Here is a 25,707-nt window from a genome sequence, read left to right on the forward strand (position 1 = left end):
CTGGCGAAAAGCGCGAACCAAGCGGTATGGCGGCGTTTTGAAAACGCCGCCCGCACTTATAAGCTGCCCCAAACGGACCCTTAGTTGAGCAACCAGATTGTTTATCTTTTGGTCTTAATCATGTTTTATTGTATGGTTTGATTCCCTATTATGCTGTAAAGCTGGACCTAGTTTATGTGGAAAAGCAAGTTATTTCATCCATGGAGAGAGAAACTTGCGGGCTTAATGTAACGAAAAATCACAGAGGTGTGATGCAGGACGAAAAGATTATTAAGATTCGGAATCTTTTATTTATTGCATTAGAACTACAGAAATATTGAATGAGCCTCTCTGTTCTGGCAATTGAAGGTCTTCTTCACGATCTAAATTTAATGTTATCGACTACATAGTTAAAACTTAAGTTGAATGGATTTTTATGCATCATAATTTACTATTTAACCAACTTGAAACGTCCACTAAAATTAACCCTTCTTAAAGGTTTTTTTTTTTTTGCTATCCCTTTTAACAGTTCATATTCATAAAGTCTTATGATTGAACCATCTCTACTGCAAAGATAAGAGGATAGTAAGGATTGGTTAGGATGTCACGTAGAAGCGGCTTGCCAAAATTTAATGTAAATATACTGAGAGATTGGAAATGGTTGGTAAACTAAATAAAAGAGTACAAACTATCAAGTATTTGACTGGAGGCCAATTAAGTTAACCAAAAACCAATCTCATATTCATTGAAAGGGTTACATATAAAATAAGACTTTTAACCAAAACAAGAAAAAAAATATTTTTCTACTTTGAATCATTGACTTTATAAAGTTAGTGGGCAAAGTGGTGAAAAGAAGATCAAGATTGTTGTGGTTGTAAAAAACTTAATTGACACCTTACAAATATTAAGAGATGCCAAAGCCAAGCTAGTAAATCTTACAACCTAAATTTGTTCTGTTGTATTTTTCTTATTGCAGTTGCCTATAACTGATGTGATGAATTTCTTCACTATGGGGTTGTTTGGGATCAATTTTGTTTTTTGTTTTTGAAAAAAAAAAGAAACAAACATAAATATAATGTTTGTCTATCTGTTTTTTAATTGTCCATAGAACACTTAATGCTTTCAAAGTACTAAAAATAGAAAAATTATATTTTTGCCTATTTTTAAAACACCAAAACAACCCTTCTACTAGTCCTCCGCCAGTCGTTGCCCGTCGCCTCCAGTCGCTTCTCGCTAATGTCGGTCCTAGCTTGCCTCTGCCAGTCGCAGCAGTCACCCGCCACTTGCCTGTCCACAGGTAATGTTTTATGCTGGGTGAGCAAGAAAAATATCGTATACGCCAAAGACGACAGAGCTTAATACTGGAGTACATTTGAACCAATCCGTTTTATATAAGGTGTATGCTTTTTCTTTTAAAAAAAAAAAAAAACCCAACCAAGTATCATTTTTATTTTTTATTTTAAAAAACATATAAATCATAACATGACCAAACGCAATTTCTAAAAACAAGAATAAACATAAAAAACAAAAAGTGATTCCAAATAGGCCCTAAGTAAATATACACTTCAGAAATGGTAGAATTGATTCTAAAAGAAATCCAACCTGAAGAATAGGCTTTTGATAGTTGTGTATTGTCGAGGGCTCCCAGGAAAATGCCCACTACCTTTTTTCAACATTGTCAACAACCTATATTAGACATTAAAAGGTTCTTGGTTTTTTCTATTATTACAACCCCTGATAATTTCTTCGTCTTCAGCTACAATTAGATGTGAAGAAATTCAAAGGTGAATGAGGTTGACAAATGTTCTCTCCCAACCTTGTTCCTTGCTCTTAAGCCTTTTTTCTTTAAGAGAACAACCAAATATCTGTGTTGGAATAAATTCCAATCACTTGCAATGTCACAACCCGATTTGATAGTTTAAAATTAGCTAAGTCAGAAACTACCGTCGGATAGTACTAATCTTTAATTTACTTTCCATAGATTTTCAGAATCTTTCAATATATAAAAGAGACACTAAAATTCACAAAATACAATACATAGAAAATTGAAACTTCCAGAAATAGTAATATAGTCTGTAAACATCTTAAATCAACATATAACTATATATCACTACACTGAGAAATCAGTGAAAGAAGAAACTATAATCACATCATAACATGATAGTTATCAGATGTAGTTTCATATAAACTAAATTCTTTGTGTGAGACATGTCAATTTACAATTTTTCTTTTCCCGAGTAAAAATATTAAATTCAACAGTAAGTTTTTACGACTTAGTGAGCAATTATAATCTCAATATACATTAAATTTATATGTAAATGCTATGCATGAATGATAGAAAAATATTCTTAATTATTTATTTAAACCATAAACTTTCATTTTAAATTTAACCTCTCAATTTTAATTCAAGTATTTACTATTTTTAACCTATTTAATAAGTCGTATCAGAATTATTGCCATACTCAAATGTATCATCAAAATTACACCCGTATGTATGCTCAAAATTTTGCATCTGGAGGTATACCTTTACCATTTTCATTTTCTTTATCGTGCATGGGTACATCGCATTCCCTGTCAGTATTATCAAGAGGTAATTTTGATTGACATAAATCTTTACATTTTATTTCTTATCATTACTTTTATTAAGGTCACTGGAGCCACCATATTTTCTTTTCAATTTTCCCTTCATTCATTTCAATATTTCTTTCATTCATAATATGCCTCAAATTATAAAAAACAAATATATGAAACAATTATGCAGTTGTTCATTTAATAAAACCTTAATTTTGATACATACAAGAAAATAGTCACTCACCTTATTTTGGTTGCTGTCTCACTTACTTCAAATCTTTAGATCTTTTAAGTTCAAATATTTTTCAGCCTTAATTTTTGTTATAAATTAATTATTTATTAAATATTAATTCTAAATTAAGTAAATTAAACTTTAACCTTAATTAAAACATACATTATTTTTCAAAGTGTCGCTCCTCGATCTCGAAATTGATTCTCCTTTTCTTCAATTTCTTCTTGGTTTAAAATGCACTTACTATTAATATTTAATGAATAAACTTAAATATATATATATATATATATAACTTATTAATTATATTATAATATGAACCCATTTGCTTACCTTACTACTCCCTCGGTTGCCTTAACCCATGCTCAAGTTTCCCCCTTCCCGCATGCAATAGGTTCCCTTCTACGATCTTCATCTTTTTTCAAGCACTCTACTTTTCTTCCTCTCGACTGAGCTGCAACCTTCTTTCCTTTACCCCCACACAAATGCTTTGACTCCTCCACTCGAACCCACAAGCAGACTGCCTTCTGCTTTTCACGGGGCCTCGTCTTCAATCCTAAGGCGAGCTGAACTCCTCCCTCTTCCACCACTCCTGGTCGATTGAGAGCAGTAAGTTTCGCACCACAGGGAAAAAAAATTAAAAAAATAAAAAATACCGCACAAACTTTCCTCCTATGACTTCTCCTCCCGTCTTCCTTCATCCACAGACAAGCCCATGACTAGACAGTGTGTCGGATGCAAAGCTCCTTGATATAGCCACAAAATTGGACCGGAAACGACCCCTTCTCCCTTCTTCTCTCTTTGATTCTTCTTCTCTCGCTCTCTTTCTACTTCTCGTTCGTTCAATGAGGTGAAGCACGATAGAAGTGTAATATTCGATTCCTGTGACAGGGTGCGTCTTCTCTAACCGACACCTCTTTTATTTATTATTATTATTATTATTATTTATTTCTTTAAAAATTTTAGTTATTATAACCTCTCCTCTTTATAAATTTTCGTCTTCGAAATTTGAAAAATATCATGAAAAAAGACATATCTCAAATGAAATCTATGGATATCATTCTTGCATATCAAAAATTTTCTCTTAAGTAACATCCTTATCTATTTCATGCTCCCATAAAATCTTCACAAATGAAATCTACCTATTTACATCATAATCCATAATTCTTTGAGACTCGTCAATATAAGTCAAATCAGACTGTAAATCATACGAGGCCGCTATCACTCTACTCAGTTCACCTGCAATATATATTCTAAGTGAAAAAATGTGGAAAAAATATGCACTCCTTGCATATGAGTTGATTAAACCAGTATGTAAGCTATCTTTCCAATCCTATCCACAATCTCATGTGGACTTACATATATGGTGCTCAATTTTCTGTCTTTCAAATCTTCTATCACCCATCAAATGACTAAATTTTATAAAGACAAATTCTCCATTTTCAAACTCATCAGGTCTATGTTTTTAATAACCAAACAAACCTAGAGAACTCTTGACCTCAGTAAAAATAGTAGTCTGGGTCAATCTGCAACTGCCTTGATCTTATTTTTGATCCATAGATATATCATCTCCATTGATAATATACCCAATAAAAGCCACACTTTTAAGTCAAAATTTACATTTAAAAAATTTGACATATAGTGTATTTTCTTTCAAAACTTGCAGCACAACATGCAATGATCTTTATGACCGACTTCATCTCTAAAATATACCTGGATATCGTCAATAAAGATAATCATAGAAGTATTAAAAAAATTATCTGAAAACCTGTTCATCTGATCCATAAAAACTGCCGGATCATTAGTAAGTTCAAATGACCTCATCACAAATTTATAGTGCCCATATCTGACCCTGAAAGCTGTCTTTACTATGTCTTCCACTTATTGACATCTTCACTGATAATATGTTTTAGGAAACAACCAAACATCTGTGTTGGAATAAATTCCAACCACTTGCAATTTTTAAGTAAAAGCGGTAGTGTTGATTAAATGTTTAAAAAAGAAAAGTACACATTTTGAATTAGAAATTTGGTACACAAAACCTTCTAGATTCAGACAATGGAGCTTAATGGCTTGGATGAACTGATTAGGAGTGTTTATTGGCTTAACAGGTTAGTTGAAGCAACAATGGAAAGGTCTTGGCACCTGTTGCTATGGAAAAATTTCTACAGGATCTATGGACTGCTAAAACAGGAAATCCTCTCTTCAATTCAGTAAAATCTGAGATCAACCTCTTCCCAAAACTTTCCTTTTTTCTTAAAGAAGGTCTATTTATAAAAAAGTTATGCCAGATAACACCTAGCTCACTTAATTACTAAATTATCCAAAAAAAAAAAAAGAAAGAGAAAGAGGACTTCGAATAATTTTATGAAAAATCTTTTCTCTCACTATGTCATTAATGAAATTGACCTAAACAAAAACTTGGGATTTTAAAAGCTATTTTATGTTTGGAAACTTGATAGAATTGAATATGAAACATAAGGGATAGAGAAACAAGTACAGTCTTACAAAGGCGTGTTTAGTGATTAATTGATTGTATGGGTCTTATTATTGATGATAGAATACTAAATTCCTTTTGTGTTTATACTCCACAACCTTGATTAGAGGAAAAGCTTGAAGAAATAATTTTGAAAAAGCCATGTTAATGTTCTTCAACATATATATCTGAGTATGATAACATGTTAAATGACAGGGCTTGAAGTGTTTCATTACATGCTTGGGATAGGGTATAGATTTAGCAATTCTAAGGATCTGTATCTAGGATCTAGAACATTTATTGTTTTGGAAGTAGATCTTACACTGTAATAAAACTCTTTTCTTTGAAGAAGAAAAGAATTGCTATTTGTTATTATTGTAATGTAAGCTTAAGTGAAGAGAAATTAATTCATAGAGATATAGGTCCTTATTTGAGAATAGTTATCATTTTTCAAAGGTTGGCTGTATAGCACGTACATTTGATCCTAAAAATTGAATCAAAATAAATTTTTGATCTATTAGTTGTTTTAAGAAGCATGTTACGAATAATTTTGCTATTTTCATCTATTTTAACGATGTAATGGCTTATGGGAGATAGCAGCATCCTGGAAGGCTCGCGCCTTCAATCCAGCTAAGTTTGCATCATATACATACATATTCTCCTCTCATTTTTAAACTTTTCGATCTTCTTGACTACAATGAAATCAGAGATTCCAAAGGTATGTTTTTTATAAAATTGAGGAGTCGTGAAATAATTACTGAAAGAAAAATTGATTTCAATCGTTTAACTTCTTTGAAAGCTTAAATAGCCAAAATAAAAACGTAAAAACAATTAAAAAAGTTGAAACCATAACTTCTAATAATTCTCGTAGTAATATTATTACTAAGAATGGTAAAATAAATGTAATTCTTATTGTAGCTGAATGCTAGGTGGAAGAAAAGCTAGGAATTTTTATAAGTTAGATGTATTATCATTAGAGATTATAGAATTTTATGCTACGAAAAAGACCTTAGCTAAAGATGGGAATGCTATTTTGAAATGTTCTTACTTAGATCCTTAGATGGATAGGTAATAGTGCATAGATGACATCTAAAATGAGTTTAGATGGGCTTAAGCAAAAAAAGCTTTAATCATATATTAAAACAAAATCAAACTTATTTCTAGTAGAGCTGACTTGAAATGAAATTATTTGATTACGAGCCATCTTGAAAGTGATGTTATATTTTTATGTAAGTATTCCTTGGAGAATCAAAAGAAAAAGTTTCTATAAATAAAAATAGTTGGCGGTGAAATAATAATGTGCAAGAAAAGATAAAATATTAGAAGATATGTTATAAAAATTGGTTTAAATGTAAAAGCTTAGGGAACTGAGAAAAATATTAAACGACCCGTAGGGAGTCTAAGAAAACAATCTGCGATACTAAAAATTCTGCTTTTACTGATCTTTATAATAGATTAGATATTAAGGAGAGTGAAAAATATATGTATAAACTAGTCAAATAATGAGAAAAGAAAAGTAAATATTTAACTCAAGTAAAGTGTATTAAAGATGAAAATCCAAAAGTGATTTTCTTAGAAAAAAATATCCAAAATAGGTGGGCAAGTTATTTTGATAAACTTTTAAATAAAGTTTCGAAAAATAAGATTTATTTTAGTGATTTTAATATCGTTAATAATGATGAAATGTTTTATTTTTACCATCGAATTAGTAAAAAAAGAAGTTAGAGGAGGTTTTAAAGAAAACCATGGGTGAAAAGTTTGTAGGACCTGATGATATCCCAATTAAAGTGAAAATATTTAGGAGATTTGAGAGTGGAGGGTTGCGTTAGGCAGTCGACAACCAACGTAAAACTCGTAAAAAAAAATCATGATATGAATCCTTTTGATCTTTGTGTAAGTGTTAGGCGCCCCCTAGAAACAACGCGCTGTATAGCCTGAATACAATGAAAAGTTTGTAAGGGCCGCTATGCCGGCGTCTGGTTGTAATGTCAAATAAGCAAGGATTCCTACAGTATGGACGGATGCGAGTAAAAAAATTAGTCCATAAAACTAATGAAATTAATATTAGGATAAAATCTTGAAATATAGGTACTCTTAATGATAAATCAATGAAATTAGTTGATATTATGTTTCTTAGAAAGATTAATTTCTTGTGTATGTAAGAAACTAAATGAGTTAGAGAAAAGACTAAGGAGATTGATAACTTAGGTTTTAAACTTTGGTACTCTGGTAAGAGTCACATTAGAAATGGTTTAGGTGTAATTATATATAAGAGTTTGAAAGATAATGTTGTAAAAATTAATAGAGTTGGAGAGAATTATAATCCTTAAGATTATCATTGATACTAAGATTTTTAATATTATAAGTGTTTATGCTTCTCAAATAGGTTTAGATATAGGGTCTAAAGATAAATTCTGAAATGACTTAGAAGATTTAATACAAATGATATCTCTTGAAAAATGAATTTTTATTGGAGGAGATTTAAATAGACTTGTTAATACAGTGATAGAAGATTTCAGAAATATTAAAATATTCATGGTGGCTGCAGTTTTGGAGTGACTAATGAAGAAGGTAGAGATATTTTAGATTTTGTTTTAGCGTATGATTTTATTATTACTAATACTTTGAAGAAAAGAGATGAGTATCTTATTACTTATACAAATATATCTAATAAAACACAAATTGATTATTTTATTATGAGAAGAAGAGATCGTCGAGATTGTAATATTGTAAGGTCATTCCAAGTGAGGATTTAAGTACCCAACATCGTTTATTAGTTCTTAATTTTGAGATGAAGAGTTGTAAAATAAAGAATATTATGACTCATCATCAGAGAATTAGATAAGAGAACCTAAAAGACAAATAAAATTATTTTTATGTGTAAAATTCAAAATTTAAAACTTTGGGAATTTTAAACTTTCGGATGTTCATGTTGAAGCAAATGCTATGTGGGATTAAGTAACAAATATTATTAAATAAATAACAAAAGATGTACTTGGAGAATCAAAAGAACTATTTTCTATAAATAAAAATAGTTGGTGGTGGAATAATAATGTGCAATAAAAGATAAAATATAAGAACTTATGTTATAAAAATGGTTTAAATGTAAAAGCTTAGAAAATTGGAAAAAATTTCAAACGGCCTGTAAGGAGTTTAAAAAAACATGTGACGCTAAAAATCAAGCTTTTAATGTTCTTTATAACAGGTTTGATACTAAGGAGGGTGAAAAATATATGTATAAAGTAGCCAAACACAGAGAAAAGAAAAGTAAAGATTTAACTAAGTAAAGTGTATTAAAATCAAAAAGTATTTTTTTTAGAAAAAAATATTCAACATAGGTGGGTGAGTTATTTTGATAAACTTTTTAACGAAGTTTTTGAAATTTGATCGACTTTAGTGACCTTAATATCTTTAAGAATAATGAAATGTTTGATTTTTACCGCCGTATTAGTAAAAAAGAAGTTGAGGAGGCTTTAAAGAAAACCAATGGTGGAAAGTCTGTTGGACCTGATGATATCCCAATTGAAGTATGAAAATATTTAGGAAATTCGGGAGTTCCTTGGCTTACTAAACTCTTTAATATTATTTTAAAAACTAAAAAGATGCCCGAGGAGTGGAGGAAGAGTATTTTGGTACCCATTTTTAAGAATAAAGGAGATGCAGATGCACAAGAGCAAGAGTGTGCAAATTATAGAAGAATTAAGTTGATGTGTCATACTTTAAAATTATGGGAGAGGGTAATTGAACAAAAATTTTTCATAATCAATTTGGATTTACGCCGTGGAAGCTATACATTTATTGAGAGGTTTGATAGAGAAGTTCAGAGATAATAAGGAGAATCTATATTTGATTTTTATTGATTTAGAAAAAGCTTACGATAAGGTTCCAAGATATTCTTTGGATAGTTCTTGAGAAGAAAGATGTTGATATGACATATTCAAGTCATTAAAGATATGTATACTAGAGCTGTTACTTGTGTTCGAACTGAAGGAGGATTGAGAAAATACTTTCCTATTTCTATTGGATTACATTAGGGATTCGTTTTAAACCCATATCTTTTTGTTTTAGTTATGGATGGTCTTACTGGACATTTACAGGAGGATGTACCTAGGTGTATGCTTTTTGCTGATGATATCCTTCTCGTGGATAAGACGAGAGAAAAAGCCCAGGAAAAACTTGAATTATGGGGTTCTACATTGGAGTCTAAAGGCCCTCATTTGAGTAGAACTAAAAAACTAAAACTAATACCTGGAATGTAATTTTAGTAGTAGTAGCTCTAGTGATAGAAGTGTAACTTTGGGTGATCAAATTATTAAAAGGTGTGAACGATTTAGATATGTCGGGTCTGTTATTCAAAGCGATGGTTATATAGATAGAGATGTTGATAGTAGAATTCAAGTTGGTTGGTTGAAGTGAAGGAATGCTTCGGGCCTTTTGTGTGATAGAAAAGTACTGCTTAGACTGAAAGGAAAATTTTATAAGACGGTGGTGAGACCGGTAATGCTCTATGACACTGAATATTGGCCTTTAAAAGAGAAGCATAATGCTAGGTGTTGTCGGTTAAGTGTTTGCCGAGATGAGAATGATTAGATGGATGAGTGGCTTTACACTTAGAGACAATGCGAAATGAATATATCGGTGATAGGGTGGTGATAGGGTTGGTGGAATATATCGGTGATAGGGTTGGTGTAGCTCCTGTGACAGACAAAATTAGAGAAATCCGTCTTAGATGGTTTGGTCACTTCTGATGATCCGATTAGGATGATCCGATTAGGAGAGTAGATGTTTTAGATTTGACTTATGTTAAGAAAGTCAGAGGTAGACCTAGGAAAACTTGGGCTTATTGTAAAAAAAAATGTTAGAACTAAATGAAAATATGACTCTAAAAATATAAGCCCAAGTCTGACACATCAACTTAATTTCATTTTTAAGAATAAAGTGGATGCACAGAGTGTGTCAATTATACAGGAATTAAGTTGATGTGTCATACTTCAAAATTATAAGAGAGGGTAATTGAACATAGGTTAAGAGGTATTACAAAGATTTCTCATAATCAATTTGGATTTATGCCGGGCAGGTCTATTATGGAAGCTATACATTTATTGAGATGTTTGATGGAGAAGTTCAGAGATAATTAGGAGGATCTACATATGATTTTTATTGATTTAGGAAAAGCTTACGATAAAGTTCCAAGAGATATTCTTTGGAGAGTTTTGGAGAAGAAAGGTATTGATATTACTTGTATTAAAGTCATTAAAGTTATGTATACAAGAACTGTTACTTGTGTTCGAACAAAAAGAAGATTGACCAGATGTTTTCCTATTTCTTTTGGTTTACATTAGTGGTCTGCTTAAGCCTATATCTTTTTGCTTTAGTTATGGATGATCTTAGGGACACTTACAGGAGGATGTACCTTACTATGTGGTTTTGCCTGATGATATCCTTCTCGTGGATAAGACGAGAGAAAAAGCTTAGGAAAAACTTCAATTATGGAGGTCTACCTTGGAGTCTAAAGGCCTTCGTTTGAGTAGAACCAGAACTGAACATATAGAATGTAATTTTAGTACTAGTAGCTCTAGTGACAAAAATGTAACTATGGGTGATCAAATTATTAAAGGGCGTGAACGCTTTAGATATCTTGGGTCTATTGTTCAAAGTGATTGTGATATTGATGGGGATGTTATTAGTAGAATTCAAGTTTGTTGGTTGAAGTGGAGGAATGCTTCGGGCCTATTGTGTGATAGAAAAGTACCGCTTAGACTGAAAGTAAAATTTTATAAGATGGTGGTGAGACCTGCAATGTTCTATGGTGCTGAATGTTGGGACCTTTAAAAGAGAAGCATAAAACTAAGTTAAAAGTTGTTGAGATGAGAATAATTAGGTGGATGAGTGGCTTTACACTTAGAGACAAAAAGAGAAATGAATATATCCGTGATAGGGCAGAGTTGGTGTAGCTCCAGTGACAGACAATATTAGAGAGACTCTAGCGGCAAACACTTTAGATGGTTTGGTCACAAGATGGTTTGGTCACATTAAACGTCGATCATCTAATGATCCGATTATAAGAGTAGATTTTTTAGATTCGACTTATGTTAAGAAAGGCAGAGGTAGACCTAGGACTTAGGCATATTGTATAAAAATGATCTTTATTAATTAGAATTAAATGAAAATATGACACTAAATAGGACGCAATGGAGAAAAATGATTCATGTAGCCGAACCCACTTAGTGGGATAAAAGTTTTTTTTGTTGTTGTACTCCGTTTGAGTCTTTTTTGGAGCTGACTCAATACATTTGAGTAAGTTAGGGAAAACTTAATTTGAATTTAAAGTCCTTAATGGAGCTCAAATCAAATTGGAATTGAGTTGAGCTGATTTTAAATCCAGTCAAGTTTCAAGTGAGTTTCAAGTTTTGAGTTTTTTAAACTATATTGTTAGTTATTCTAAACAATAGAAGTTGAGTGGGTATGCTTATTATGGTAAAAATGGGGTTATGAATAACTTTTGGAAGTACTTCGAAGTTATGATAAATAGTAAAATAACATGAGTGATTTTTCAATCTAATATCAACTTAGCTCTAAATGTTTGAAAAGGATATTTCGGTACTGATATTTTAGAGTTAAAAAGACGTGCTCATAATTGTTATATGGTTTGTTAAAATTCGATGAATATCTACTTTTGCATTAAAGTTTTTTTTTTCTGTTGAAACTAATTGTGGAAATGCTTGTGAAATTTTTTATAAACTTGGCTAACACTATTTATTGGAGTAATAGTTCTATTAAATAGACTAGGTTTGAACTAAACAAAAAGTTTAAAAAAGTTTGGAGGAGAACTTATAAGATAAGACCTTGGGACTTGTCAGACAAATTGTGAATACATAGTTTCCAAATATAAGATGAGTCAATAATGATAGATGATCAAGTGATGCATGTTTTTTAGTTTTGGATGTATTGGATCTATTTTGTATAAAAATGGGCAGTATATACACACATGGTGTAATGCTGTTACCCCAAAACAAGCCCAATTTCTTGATTCTTTTGTATGTGTTATGTGGCTGCATACACGGTTCATTTGAAAATTGAATAATTATTGCATACACAATGATGTGTTGCGTAGGAATTAAAAATTCCATTTTAAGTTTGGATTTGTTTGAATGAAGGAGCTTTCATTTGTATGTGTCTGTGGATTGAAGAGCTTTTAATGTTTATCTGTAAGTGTTGTTGTGAAGAAATAAAGAAAACCATAGAAAGATTGGTTATATTGTATGCATCTCGATGTTGGCGCACAAACAGGGCCTGAGGGTGATCGTTTAAAAAGGAGAATAGGAGAGGGAATAATACGTTGGGAGAAGTCTCACTGCTTTTCTGCAGGAATTGTCATCTCTTAATTGGCAATTATGATGGTGGTTATTTTAATCCATGCACACTCTGCCAAAAGAGGAAAATCGTATCTTTTAATAATCAATTGCATAAGTTCAAACTAAACAATAATTATCATAAATTGAATTAAATTCAAATAAAATTTTATTTAGATAAGTTTTAAACTATTCAAATTCATCCTTATCTTGCTATAGTTTGAAATTTGATTCAATGGTTTAGCTTCTAGAGCTTTGATTTCCGTGTTGGATTGATGATTTGATCGTGATAGTGGACTTCTGTTGACATCCTCTCCAATGTCAATTGTCTTATATGAGAAACACCGGTGTTAGCAATTTTAATGAAGAAAACAAACTGTCAAAACTTCAACAAACTTAATCTTTTTTTAATCTATAGGATCTACTGCCCAAATTGTGATTTATAGGAGATTTGGGTTATCACCTTGCCACCAATATACTTAATCCTCAAAATAAAAATGTATGATGGATGTGACATAAAATATCTCAAAGCCTGAAGGACATAAATTATCAAAATCGATCCAAAAATCTTAACTTTTTTCCATTGTTAAATTTGTATTGTTTGCTGTTGTTATTTCCAATTTTTGAATTGTGGATTTTACTTCTCATGGATTCATGGGGTTATATGGGTTATAAGCGGTGTGGGCTATCATATTGTATCCTCAGTTCAGATTGCTTCAAAATTTCCCAACCTTTAAAGGGACTTTGGAGAGCTTGGCTTCATTTGATCTTGGTGCTGGTTCCTAATCTTAAGCTACTTAGTGAAATAGATATTCAAACCGGCTGGTTCATGTTGACCTTTTCATTTTGTGGTTTTAGATGATAACTGTTACCTTTAAACATCATAAAACCATTTCTCATAATTAATTTTATTACCTTTATATTTTATAATTTTAATTTAGGATTATCTTTAAAGAATTCCCAACCTACTGTACAGGCAAAATGTATTGCCTGTCATATAGTTTATTTCCTTGTTCTTCTTTTGCGGTATTTCAGGTGTCCCATTTTGTTGAGCTGGGTAATATGACATCTATGCCGAAGGTGCCATCTATTTCTAATTTTCTTCTGAAGGTTATGGATGCAACTATGTCATCCATTTTTGTGCTTTCTCTCAAGGCTTATTCATAAACCGCACACCAATATTTAATTAAGGAAGATTTACATACATTCCACTCAATTTCTATGTATTTACATATCTGACAACTATGCTTCAATTTTTACATACATGCCACCTGACCTTTACATGAAAGGTGTATTTGACTTTTTGAAAGTTAATATAGTTCTATTTTTGATGTGGTAGAAAATATTTGGGTGTTATAAATGTAAAATGTAAAGTTTAGGTGTTAGATATGTAAATACATAGAAATTGGGTGCTATGGTATAAATGCCCCTTAATTTAAACGCTTATCCTTTTGGGATATACTAAGAGAATGAAGAAATCATAATGCTGCCTTAGCCACCATTTTTATTGCCCACTTCTAGCTTGATAAATTTATTTAAGCCAATGAATCACAATGACACCTTTTGGAATATACTGTGAACGCAGCTTATTCAGAAATCATAAATGTATTATTGTTCATTTTCTGCTGTTCTAGCTAAAGAGTGATTCCATTTAGTTTATTGCTACACATTATGGTACTTATTCATAACTTTATTTTGCTAGGATAGGGTTCAGTCTATTCCATGATGTACTGTTTTTTCTCCACCTTCTTGTTTTTTGAATTTACTAGTTGCTTTCGGAATATATTTGTTTATAATATCACATGTATATTTTTTAAGAAAAGTATATTATTTTAATTACAGAGATACAGCTTTATAAACCATGTTACATTCATTTATCTGTTTTCTTCAATATTTTAGTTTTTTCATGAGGATCATGTGATACTGTTTCAATTGTATAGACAGCTGTTTCTTCTGTTCATGTCCTTCTCCTTGGCTGTGGAAGCATTGCATGCATTTATTCAGGATGAATCGGAGCACAAGTATGTTTGCACTCTTTTTTCTTTTGAATTTGTTGCAATATTTCTATTAACGTTAATCATGTCTACTGGCAATGTTGACTGGATTGCGTATCGAACACGAGTAAACAGTTTGTCAACTTGCTCTCAAACATAGCAATATTGAGTTGAATATGGAATGCAAGATGTTTTTGATTGACCATGCTACCATGTGATCATTTTTGGAACATTTACATACCACTCAATTCCTATGTATTTACATTTCTAATGCCTCATTTTCAATTTTTTACGTACATACCAATTTATCCATGCATGAAAAGGTGTATTTTACCTTTCAGAAATTAAACTGTGGTATTTTTTTATGTGATATAAAAGATTTGGGTGGTATAAATATAGAAAAACAAATTTTAGTTGTTAGATTTGTAAATACATAGGAATTGGGTGGTATGCATGCAAATGCCCAATCTTTTTGTATGCGGTATATTCTGGTGCTGTTGTAGGCTTTAGTGATTTCATTATGCTATTTTTGAATTCCTGAAGTTGCATGAGGGACAGGGAGAGCCGTTATTCTTTAGCTAAAAATTGCGTCCCATTTTAATTTCATTGATTTTGTATCTGTTGGTAAGCTGAATTCTCTGTTTTTCAAGTTATTTTTCCTTTAGCACTATTTATAATTGATTAAACTAATCTTATGCGTAAAATATGTTATTTAGGTCAAATTGTGAGGTTGGATATTTTGGTATAAGCATTAAATTGTTGCGCTTTAAATGTGGATATTGCCTTAATGTAGATTTTGTGGTTGATTACCATATAGTGTTATTTCCTTGTATCTTAATTAAGCTTCGAATTCATGTTTTGCACATTGGCCGTTAACTTTTCTTTATTAAAGGAAAGTGCGCCCTTCGTTGTCAGGGATGTTGCATTTGATACTTGTAGTAAAATTACTTTTATTAGGTTTTCAATCACGTATTTAATGTCCGAGCCATTCCTTAAATAATCACAGGAGTTTATATTTATTTTGAGGTGTCACGTTAGGTGTAGTTAGCATTTTCCTGATGTTTATTGCAAAAATTCTTTGCTCTTGAAACGAATCTTATGACAGTATTACCTGTTTTCATGTACATCGTCTTAGTGAATGTGAAATAAATAATGCTCATGCCAATCTAGTATATTGATATGCAATAAGCTTTGATCATATTGTTTATAAATTATTTGTTAAAATAACTGCTCATGACACAATATGCCAAAATTCAAAACTTACTTTGAATTGGGGGAAATTGATATTTTAATCACTACGAAATTTTCAATGAATATAATATGTCTTAAAAGATACATTTATTACCAAAAAAGAGATAAATATCACAAATTTTTAGAATACATCAAAACCTGATCAAATATGTCATTTTTCAATAAATCCTACATGAAATACTACAAGTTTCCAAAATTTTCGGGTAAACTGCTCTCTATTCTTTTTTTTTAACTTTTGCATGTGCTACAATGCCACTTGAAGGAATGATACCATTTTAGGGCTCCTAGAAAGTGTTTAGGAAAAGGATTTTGGGGGGGTTGATGGAGTTGTGGAATAGTGAGGGAATAAAAAATGGGCAGTTGGCCAGGCTTGGAAGGGATATGGGTGTTCGGCGGCTGAAATCTGTTGTGGACAGCAAGTTGGCCCAAGTTTTATGGTTGTACGGTTGAAAACGAGCAAATGGATTGTCTAGGTACGAACCGTGAGGGGGATCCATCACGTGTTTTCGAGCATGATACACGTACACTACTTGCAAAAGGAAGATGATAAAACACTCTGGAGAAGCATAAATCTGATATTATAATTTCCAAACATATTCACAATCATCAAAAGTCCCTCAACCAGAAAATAACAACATATAAATATTCTCTCATGTAAAACCCTACTTAAAAATAAGAAAAATAAGAAATAAATAAATAGAAAATAAATGAATAGGAAATGAATTAAAATTGAAAGAAATATGTTGAAAACAGGAAAATTCGGTTGATTATGTCTGCAACACCGTATCTTGAATCACATAAACAACTGATTTTCGTGGATATCACAAAAGTCACGCAAGCAAGATCATGGGATGGCCTTTTCATCTTTTTGTGGGACACTCCCGTGTCATTCTGCCAAAATAGGGGAGGCTTCTTCTTCTCTAGAAAAACATGGATCCTACAGTCATATATTCTTTCCAATAAAACACTTGCAGAGTTCTTCCAAATAGCAATTCATCACTATTATCTGGCAACTGCTTGGGAATGTGTTGTTGAGCTGAACTGGAACTTTGTACTCAGCTTACCCCATAGAATATTCTCAAAATAGCACAAAAATTTCTTATCTATATCGGAGGTGATGGCATGTTGGATCTCTTTCAATAATGGCAACTTAGAAGTTAAATTGTAGGTCATAAATTCTTAAATTCACTTATTTGTGGTTATCTTTTTTCCGATTTTTTCTCCTCAAACTCATAACTTTCTTCGACAACCAATATTAGTCCTGCCGATGGGCACCCACATCCTCAATCTCTCTATGAACGTCTATTATATTAGACCCGCTACCTTTTAGGACAACCAATGATAATCACGTTGGAGTCTATCTCTTGGGCCCAACTTTGAATTATTAGCATCTCTTCTCAGTTGGTTGGAAGTTGATACTTCTCTCCATAATTCTCATCTAGGTCTTCACTCTCTGCATCCTCTATCACTTTTATTTGCACAATCAGGCGCAACGTGCCCAAATCCATGACACTTAAAACACTTCCTAGCTAGGACGGATTTAATAGTATCGGCGGTCTGCACCTTTTCTTCACTCTGTGCGGATTCTCTTTTATGGTGTTGGCTTGGGTGCTCCACTAGGTGAACATTTCCTCCCTGATCCTATGGCTCTGTCTGAAATGTGCGGTAGCCACTTGGTGATTTTGTTGTTTTTGTACCTTCAAAGCTAGGGTCTGGACATCGAGTAGGAACCAATATGGCTGCAATTGCATCAAATTCCTGTTAGATGACCTCATCCCTCCAAGATTCTTGTCACCTTGCGCTCTTTGGGCTCCACCAACTCACATTTTGGCATGAGTTTATCAAATTATGTTGTGTACTCCAAAAAAAGAATCTTTCTGACACAAGTTCTGGAGTTTTAAAAATATCATATTCTTCTTAATCTTAGACTAAGTAGTAATTTTACTTTTCCTTTCCCTCTGTCAAAGATATTTCAAGTTTCTTCACCACAAAGAAGCATTCATCTCTAACTTAATAGCAACTAATTTGACCCATATGTCAGGTGAAATGTTAATATAATTAATGATTCATTCCACTATCTGAAGAGTTTTGATGAATTTGGCTAGATCTATGCACTTGTCAAAATCTGATAAGTCGTTTTTACTCCAAAATCTTGACTTCTTTGATATTCAATTGCAAGTTGACACGGCATCAACAGTTCTTCACTTGAAACTTTTTGGTGCAAGGTGTTGACTTCCTACACTTGATCTGTTCAGTCACTGTTGTGGTTATGACTATGATGGAAGGAGGGAGTTTTACCCTTGATACATGTGAGGGAAACAACCCAAGGAGAGGAAGTTGGGTTGGAGATGCTAGGGTTAGGAAGTTAAAGATGTCGCTCGTCGAGGGGGAAGAGCCACATAGATGGGTGTATCGGGTGGGGCGATACTTCGTAAAGATTGGACTGGATAGGGAAGATAAACTCATGGCGACAAGATTATGTTTGGAGGGGAAAGCCCTAGCCTGGTTTCAGCGGAAGGAGGCTAGATACCCTATTTGTTTGTGGGGGGAATTTAAGGATTGTTTGTTGAAATGTTTTTGAGCCATTCTAGAAGGAGAACTACACGAGAAATTCTATATCTTGGCTCACGAGGAGACTGTTATAGAATATATGGAGAGATCTGAGCTATTGTCGGGACGGTTGAGGGAGATTTCTGAAACAGGATTGAAGGGAAACTTTATGAATGGCATAAAACCCGACATACAGTCAACACTCAGACTATGGAGATCATGAGGAATGAGGGAGACGATGGAGTTCATCCATATATTGGATGACAAGAACCAGATGAAGAAGACCAACAAAAACAACACCGGGGAGGATTCTATAAGAGTATCTCGACGACCATGAAACAAAGGTCCCAAATGGTGTCATTTCAGAAGGAGACGTTGAAGGAGAGGAATACAGGGGGCCCTTATTGAGGGAAACTTTAAGCACCTCACAGAGGCATATGTGCAGGACAAAAGATCAAAGGGATTATATTTTCAATGTGATGAGAAGTATGCCCCAGACAATTGGTGCAAGGATCGCACGCTCCAGGTCATTTTAGTTTGTGAAGGGGAAGATGCAAATAGTGAGGAGTCAGAGGAAGAAGCGGTGGAGGAGAAGGAACACCTTCATTTTTTCCTCCTTTGAAGACAATGTGTTTTTTTTTTTGGAAGGGAGTATTGTTACACCAGCCTAGCCTAAGGGCAACTTTATCTTTTATTAGCATAAAGGCAATTAGTTTTTTATTATTATTAGGGTTTGGTATGAATATCCCTAATAGGATTAGGGTTGGGTATGCATGAGATTGTTTGTTGTGAGCTTTAGGTTTAGTTTTGAGAGAGACTTCCTACCTCTAGAATTGTAGGAATTGGGAGAAGTCGCTTACCTCTCGAATTATAGGTGTTTATCCTTATATTTGTGTTGTTATGGATTATTAAAGAAAAATATTTGCTTTGCCCTAATTTCTATGGAGAATCATGCTGATTTCAAATCTTATCAGCCAATAAATCTTTACAAATAAATGTGAAATCCCTAGGTAAATGAAACCTAGGATATTCACCGACAGTACTAGATAAAATCCCTTCATACAAGATAACACTTGGAACATGTGGAAATATGTCGGTAAGATGCTGACTATGAATTTGCGAGAAGGAAAAAAGAGAAGAATCTCTGGTTTTAGTGTTAGGTTCATGGATAGTCAAATTAGATACATTGAAGTCAAGAACACTGTTAGAACTTTTTGAAATTTCCATTTAGAATGGTTTTATTGGCTGTATAAAGTTGGTATCTTATCAGCTTGGACGTGTGGCTTTATGTAGGGCCAATTGTTTCCAAATTATTTTTCTTACACTGCATACACAGTTCACTTTGCAAATAAATCTTATTCTTTTTGCAAATGTAACTATAATTTGCTAGTTTACAATATTTAGTTGAGGTTTCATGTTCTTTCCTTGAATGCCTCAATTCATGTGCCAACTTTGCTTGTTTCTCTGGCCATAACCTTCTTTCTCATACACAGAACCTTAGACGAAGAAATAGCACTCTGTTACAGTTATCATGGAAATTGGCACATGCAGACATGATTTGAATTGGATAAATATGTGTCCTTTATTATTATTATTATTATTATTATTATTTTGTAACAGAAACATAAAAAACTGTTAAATTTACTAACATTTGATTCTCTTTTGGCTTCCCCAGGTTTAAATCTGCTTGGATTAAATTGCTAAACCTTTTGCACTGTTTGGAATTCGTATTACGTTTTTAAAATGTTTATAAAACTTCTTTTCCACGTTTGGTGTTGCTCTAGATGTTGCTGATTATATATTCCTTCGCTCTTTGAAGTGTTTTTTTTGCTAATTAATATTTTCTATTATTTAGGCATTATCTGATTGTTTCTGCTGTTACCAATCTTTTGGTGAATTTACTTGGCGTTTGGTTCTTTCGGAGCTATGCACGTGTTAATATTGGTAAAATGCTCTGTTTCACATCTAGGAGGACATCTTTAAAGTTCCTGCTTATTTTATAATTGAGAAAAGTGCCAAAATGGTCCCTGACTTTTTGTGAGTTTGTATTTTAGTCCCAAAGTCTGTAAAAGTGTCAATATATCCCAGACTATTTTAATGAGAGCTAAAATAGTCCTCCCTATGCACTGTTTCAGTCCATATTAAAAGAATCTAGGGATTAATTTTGTATTTTAATAGATTTTGGGACTATTTTGGCACTTAACTCTTTTATAATTTTATTAATTGCTCTGATTTTTTTTTCTGTATTTGTAATTAACTACATTTTCTTCCTGTCAGGTATGATTAAAAAATGTATCATATTTTGGGTTTAGATCACTGGATAGCACATTCACTACTTTTGATATCTTTTCTTAATATGAAGAATCTCCAATGATGGCTTTATTATCCCTCTCCCTGATTTTCTGTGCAGCTTATAGGAAGGCTGAAGATATGAATTGCCACTCTATCTGTCTGCATGTTCTAGCTGATTCTATCAGGAGGTATAATTTTCTAGTAATTGGCCAATTCATCAGCATTACAACATCAGCTAAATATTCATTTTTGGGCACTTACATGCATACCGCACAATTTTATCTAATTACATATCTAACACCTAAACTTTCATGTTTACATACATCAAAATTACCACTATTACTAACTTTTTAAAAGTAAAGTACATATTTTTAAGCATAGGTTTTTGACACCGAAGTGTTATAAATGTAAATATCAAACTTTTGTTGTTAGATATGTAAATACTAAGGATTTTTGTGGTGCATGTAAATTTTGCTTTCATTTTTTTCCTTGCTTTGCCTTCTCTTCAAATTTCTCCATAAGGCAAAGCTCTTTTCTAAAGCCTTTGTCTGTGAATTGTATCTCAGCGCCGGTTTGATTCTTGCGTCATGGTTACTTAGTTTAGGGTGAGTATTTCATTTATTCATAACCATTGTTAACACCTTATGAAATTTATTTACTCCAAGAATGCTGATAAGTTTTTTTTTTCTTTTTTCCTCTTTTTGTCAGTATTGAGAATGCAGAAGTGCTGTGCTTAGGATTGGTCTCAGCTGCAGTATTTGTGGTCATCCTTCCACTTTTTAGAGCTACAGGTGGTGTCTTGCTCCAACAGGTTCCTGCTACTTTGCCTTCTTCCGCCTTCAGCAAATGCTTGAGACAGGTGTGGTTCCTGAGCTGTTGTTTAGGGTTCGCGTGGGATTATCTTTTTTTGTTTTTTTTACCTTTTACGTTTTATTTTTTTTGGTTATTTTTATTTTAAAAATATGTTTATTTAATATATTTTTTTGCATGTTTTTTATTTTTTTGCTTTTCAAAACATAAACAAAACAAAATAAAAATAAAAAATCATAAGTGATCCCAGGTAACCACTTAGGCTCTGTTTGGCGCTGCTGCGGGGAAATTGACTGTTTGTTTGGTGCAGCTGTGTGAAAACAGCTGTGGGGTAGCTATTTCTGGAGAAATGACCATGCTGCCCCTGTTTGTTAAAACTGTTTAAAAAATGACTGTAAGACTGTAACATGACTGTAACAGCGCCATTTTTTAAACTTCTGAAGCAGAAATTCATTTTTTAAAAAAAGATAAGGTTCCTCTCTAAGAAAAAAGAAAAAAACAACCCACCCCATCTAAAAACCCAAAGAAAACAAAAAGAAAAACATAATAAAAAGCACTTAAAGTAGATCAGAATAAACAAGATACTTGAGGGCCAAAGGAGCATGTTTAACAATGATAGCACATATAAGATAACATTCCAGTTTTGCCGCCCAATTAGCTACCTTGTTTCCATACCTTTTTGTATGAGTCCAGCAAACGCATATATCTTTGAAATTAACCAAAGATATATGCGTTTGCTGGACTCATACAAAAAGAAACCCATGCCATCAAAAATAAGCTAAATATTGGATTGCATAAAATACTGGTTGCTCTGCAAAAATTATCGGATAATCTCTTAAACAACATTTTTATTTTTCAACTGCATCCAAAGGATCCGGTGAGACCAATTCATGAAAATTTTCATATTCAAAGACATGCGGTATGTATGTAAATTTGGAAGGGAGGTTTGAAGAATTTCTTCAATGATATGCGAAGACGAAGCTCCCATTGGCTGCGGTGCTGGTCGAGGAAGACGAGCGGGGAAGAAGATCGCGGAAGAAGAGCGGGGGGAAGAAGATCGCGGAAGAAGAGTGGGGGGAAGAAGAACGTGGAAGATGCGGTCCTGGTCGAGGAAGAAGAGAGGGGAAGAAGATCGCGGGGAAGAAGAACCTGGTCGTGCGCGGGAGGGCGATCCGCGGGATTCGGAGGAAGAAATCGATGCGCCGGAGTGGCGATCCGCGGGATTCGGAGAAGAAGATGGCAGGCGGAAGTGGCGATCCGCGGGATTCGGAGGAAGAAATCACGCGCGGGAGATTCAGAGGAAGAAGATCTCGGGCGGGAGGGCGGGACGAGGGTTTTTTGCGAGGGGCAAAACAAGCCTTTTCACGCTGCGAAGCTCTGTCGCGGGGAGGATACCGCTTTCCGCTTTCTTTCGGCTTTAACTTTCTTTTGCCGCGACGCTCCGAGCCAAACAACAAATAATCGCGATTCGGGGCCGCGAAACTGCAGAAAAGCGGCCCCAAACGGACCCTTAGTGGTGGTTGTTTTTTTAGAAATACTCAGAACATTAAAATGTTATTTTGAGTGTTTTTTTAAACTTTTTAATTCATTTTAAAAAATAAAACACTTAAAAAAATATACCAAACAAACATGTTCTTAAAAACAAAAACAAAATACAAAAATGATCCCAAACCAACCCTTAGGGCTCGTTTGGAATCACTTTTGATTTTTGTTTTTATTTTGTGTTGTTTATGTTTCATTTAAAACAAAACATATTTGGAATGATATAATATGTTCAGTTATTTTTAAAAAATACTCAACAATTTTTAAATATTTTGAGTATATTTAAAGACAAGCTAATTTATTTCTAAAAATAAAAGATAAAAAACATGCAAAAAATGCACTAAAAAATATGCTTTTAAAACAAATATAAAAATAAGAACAAAAGAGATCCCAAACACGCCTATAGTTTTTTAAATTTTAGAGTATCTTTTGTACTTAATTTTCCATTTGCTATATGCTCCGACTTGTCCATTTTTTCTAGATGTTACCTTCCTTTTGTAGGTAAATGCTCTTGAAGATGTTTCAGAAGTCACTCAGTCCAGGTTTTGGGAATTGGTTCCTGGTCATGCAATTGGTTCCCTCTCTATTCTGGTATGTGTTCTCTGAGCTTAGCTATTGCTGCTTTAGCTGATTTAGGCTAAAATGGTTGTGGAAATTAACCATGAAACACAATACTTTTGAATGATTTATCTTGATGCTATATTTCTTGAGTATTTAGGTACCTCATTGATGCCATGATGGACATGCCACATGCCTTGTGGCACATTTAATTTAAGGGGCATTTACATACATCCCACCCAATTCCTATGTATTTACATATCTCACACCTAAACTTTAATTTTTACATTTGTACGACCCAAATCTTTAGTATCACATAAAAAATACCAATATTTTATCTTTTAAAAACTGAAATACACCTTTTAATGCACAAATAATATGAGCACATGTAAAAATTGAAGTTTTGGTGCTGGATATGTAAATACATAAGCAGTGAGTGGTATGTATGTAAATCTTCATTTTTAAAATTAACAGGTTTAATGGTATTTCCTCTTAAAATCAAATCTTGGGTTTCATAGCGGGCTTAATTGAATTTGATTACTGCTTGCTCTATTCAAGGAAATCCAATAAGAAAGAATTCAGCCGGAACTTGCAGGTTTCAGTTTTTTTGATTCCGAGGCAAAATAGAATTGAGTTCAAACTCGAGCTCATACTCAATAAATTAGTCAAGCTCAAATTAGACATGTCTCGAGCTCGACTCAACTTCTTTAAACGCTTCACCACTTGTCTCAAAACTTCACAAAGATGAGATCATCATAATAGACTTAAATATCCTAAAGAAAACCTTTATTTGCATCTTTTTGGATATATAAATTACTGCTTCAAAGTGAGTTGAAAAATAGGTATATGAATAAACAATTCTTTCCCAGGTGAAAGATGGAGAAAATGATGATTCAGCTCTTCATTATGTGCATGAATTGTATCATGATTTGGGGATACAAGATTTAACAGTGCAGACCGATCCAGTTAGTTCTACCAGCAAGGACTAATATGTAAATTACATAATTTGTGATCTGCACCCTTTTTTTTATCATTCAAGTCCCCATAGTTTGAAGCAATTATAAATATTTATATCATTATTAAGTACACATTGCAGAGACTGTCCATAGCTTGTACAATTTTTATTTAAATGTTGTTTAAAATTCAAGTTTTTATCTTTAAATTGTTGAGCATAGAACATGTTGTCTTCTTATTAAAGGAGTTGTTAAGCCAAAATTAGAGTAAAAATTGATTCATATTATTTTATCATCTATAAAATATAACTGCATTTACATACATATTACCCAATTCCTGTGTATTTACATATCCAACACATAAATTTTATTTTCTTACATTTATACCACCACAATTTTTCATATCACATAAAAAATATAGCCATTTAAAACTAGTGTAATGTATCTTTTCATGCATAGTTAAGGGGAAGCATCTATGTAAAAAGTAAAGTTATATTAAATATCTAGGAATTAAGTGGTATTTATGTAAATATCTTTATTATATATGTAAATAATTAATTTGGAGATAAGTTTAGTCTTGGTAAGGTTCCCTACTTTGGCGGGCAATTAATGAAAATCATGTTATTTCATGACTTGACTTTGTTGCACATCACCTGATGTGTGAAATTGCAACCATACCTTTCAACTTTTTTGTGTTTTTTTTCTTCTTTTTTTTTTTTTCCCTTTTGCAATTTAAATCAGTCCCTTTTGCAATTTAAATCAGTTCTCCTGCACTTGCAATAATCCACTTGATTGTCGGCGCCATTAAACTCCTTCATCAACGTGGTCCATTAAAACTCCAATAATAATAATAAAATAAAATTCTTGTGGTAGGCAAAATTTCCCCCACACATACAAAACTATATATATATAATGATGGATGGTATATTAAACTAATAATTTTACCAAAACAAAAATTGGAACTACCAAAATTACAAATTCAAACTTTGATTTTGGGATAGAAACTATCGATGTATTTACACGTGTCACGATCGATTGAACTGTTGAGAAATTGCTAAAAATGAAAATGAAAGTTGGGTATTACTATGATTTTTTATATTTGAGTGGGTTTTTGAAATAATGATGAAAGAGAGGGATTGATTTGTAAATA

At 32.7% G+C, this 25,707-nt stretch overlaps 1 protein-coding gene across 3 annotated transcripts in view; it reads left to right on the forward strand.

The window, feature by feature from the left end:
* Window positions 1-24,712, forward strand: part of LOC110025333 (metal tolerance protein C2) — a 28,388-nt gene extending 3,676 nt beyond the window's left edge. The window contains exons 4-11 of one of the 3 annotated variants that reach the window (XM_020725758.1): window positions 13,643-13,687; window positions 14,552-14,628; window positions 20,258-20,346; window positions 20,813-20,882; window positions 21,261-21,299; window positions 21,403-21,553; window positions 23,548-23,637; window positions 24,474-24,712. In XM_020725758.1, the coding sequence (XP_020581417.1) occupies window positions 13,643-13,687; window positions 14,552-14,628; window positions 20,258-20,346; window positions 20,813-20,882; window positions 21,261-21,299; window positions 21,403-21,553; window positions 23,548-23,637; window positions 24,474-24,593 (681 nt within the window). In that variant the 3' untranslated portion in view covers window positions 24,594-24,712. The remainder of the gene's footprint in view (window positions 1-13,642; window positions 13,688-14,551; window positions 14,629-20,257; window positions 20,347-20,812; window positions 20,883-21,260; window positions 21,300-21,402; window positions 21,554-23,547; window positions 23,638-24,473) is intronic. The other 2 variants (XM_020725759.1, XM_020725760.1) reach the window with 2 other exon arrangements.
* The last annotated feature ends 995 nt before the right edge of the window (window positions 24,713-25,707 follow it).

Source organism: Phalaenopsis equestris, unplaced genomic scaffold, assembly GCF_001263595.1.
Source record: "Phalaenopsis equestris unplaced genomic scaffold, ASM126359v1 Scaffold000297, whole genome shotgun sequence".
Classification (NCBI taxonomy): Eukaryota; Viridiplantae; Streptophyta; class Magnoliopsida; order Asparagales; family Orchidaceae; genus Phalaenopsis; species Phalaenopsis equestris.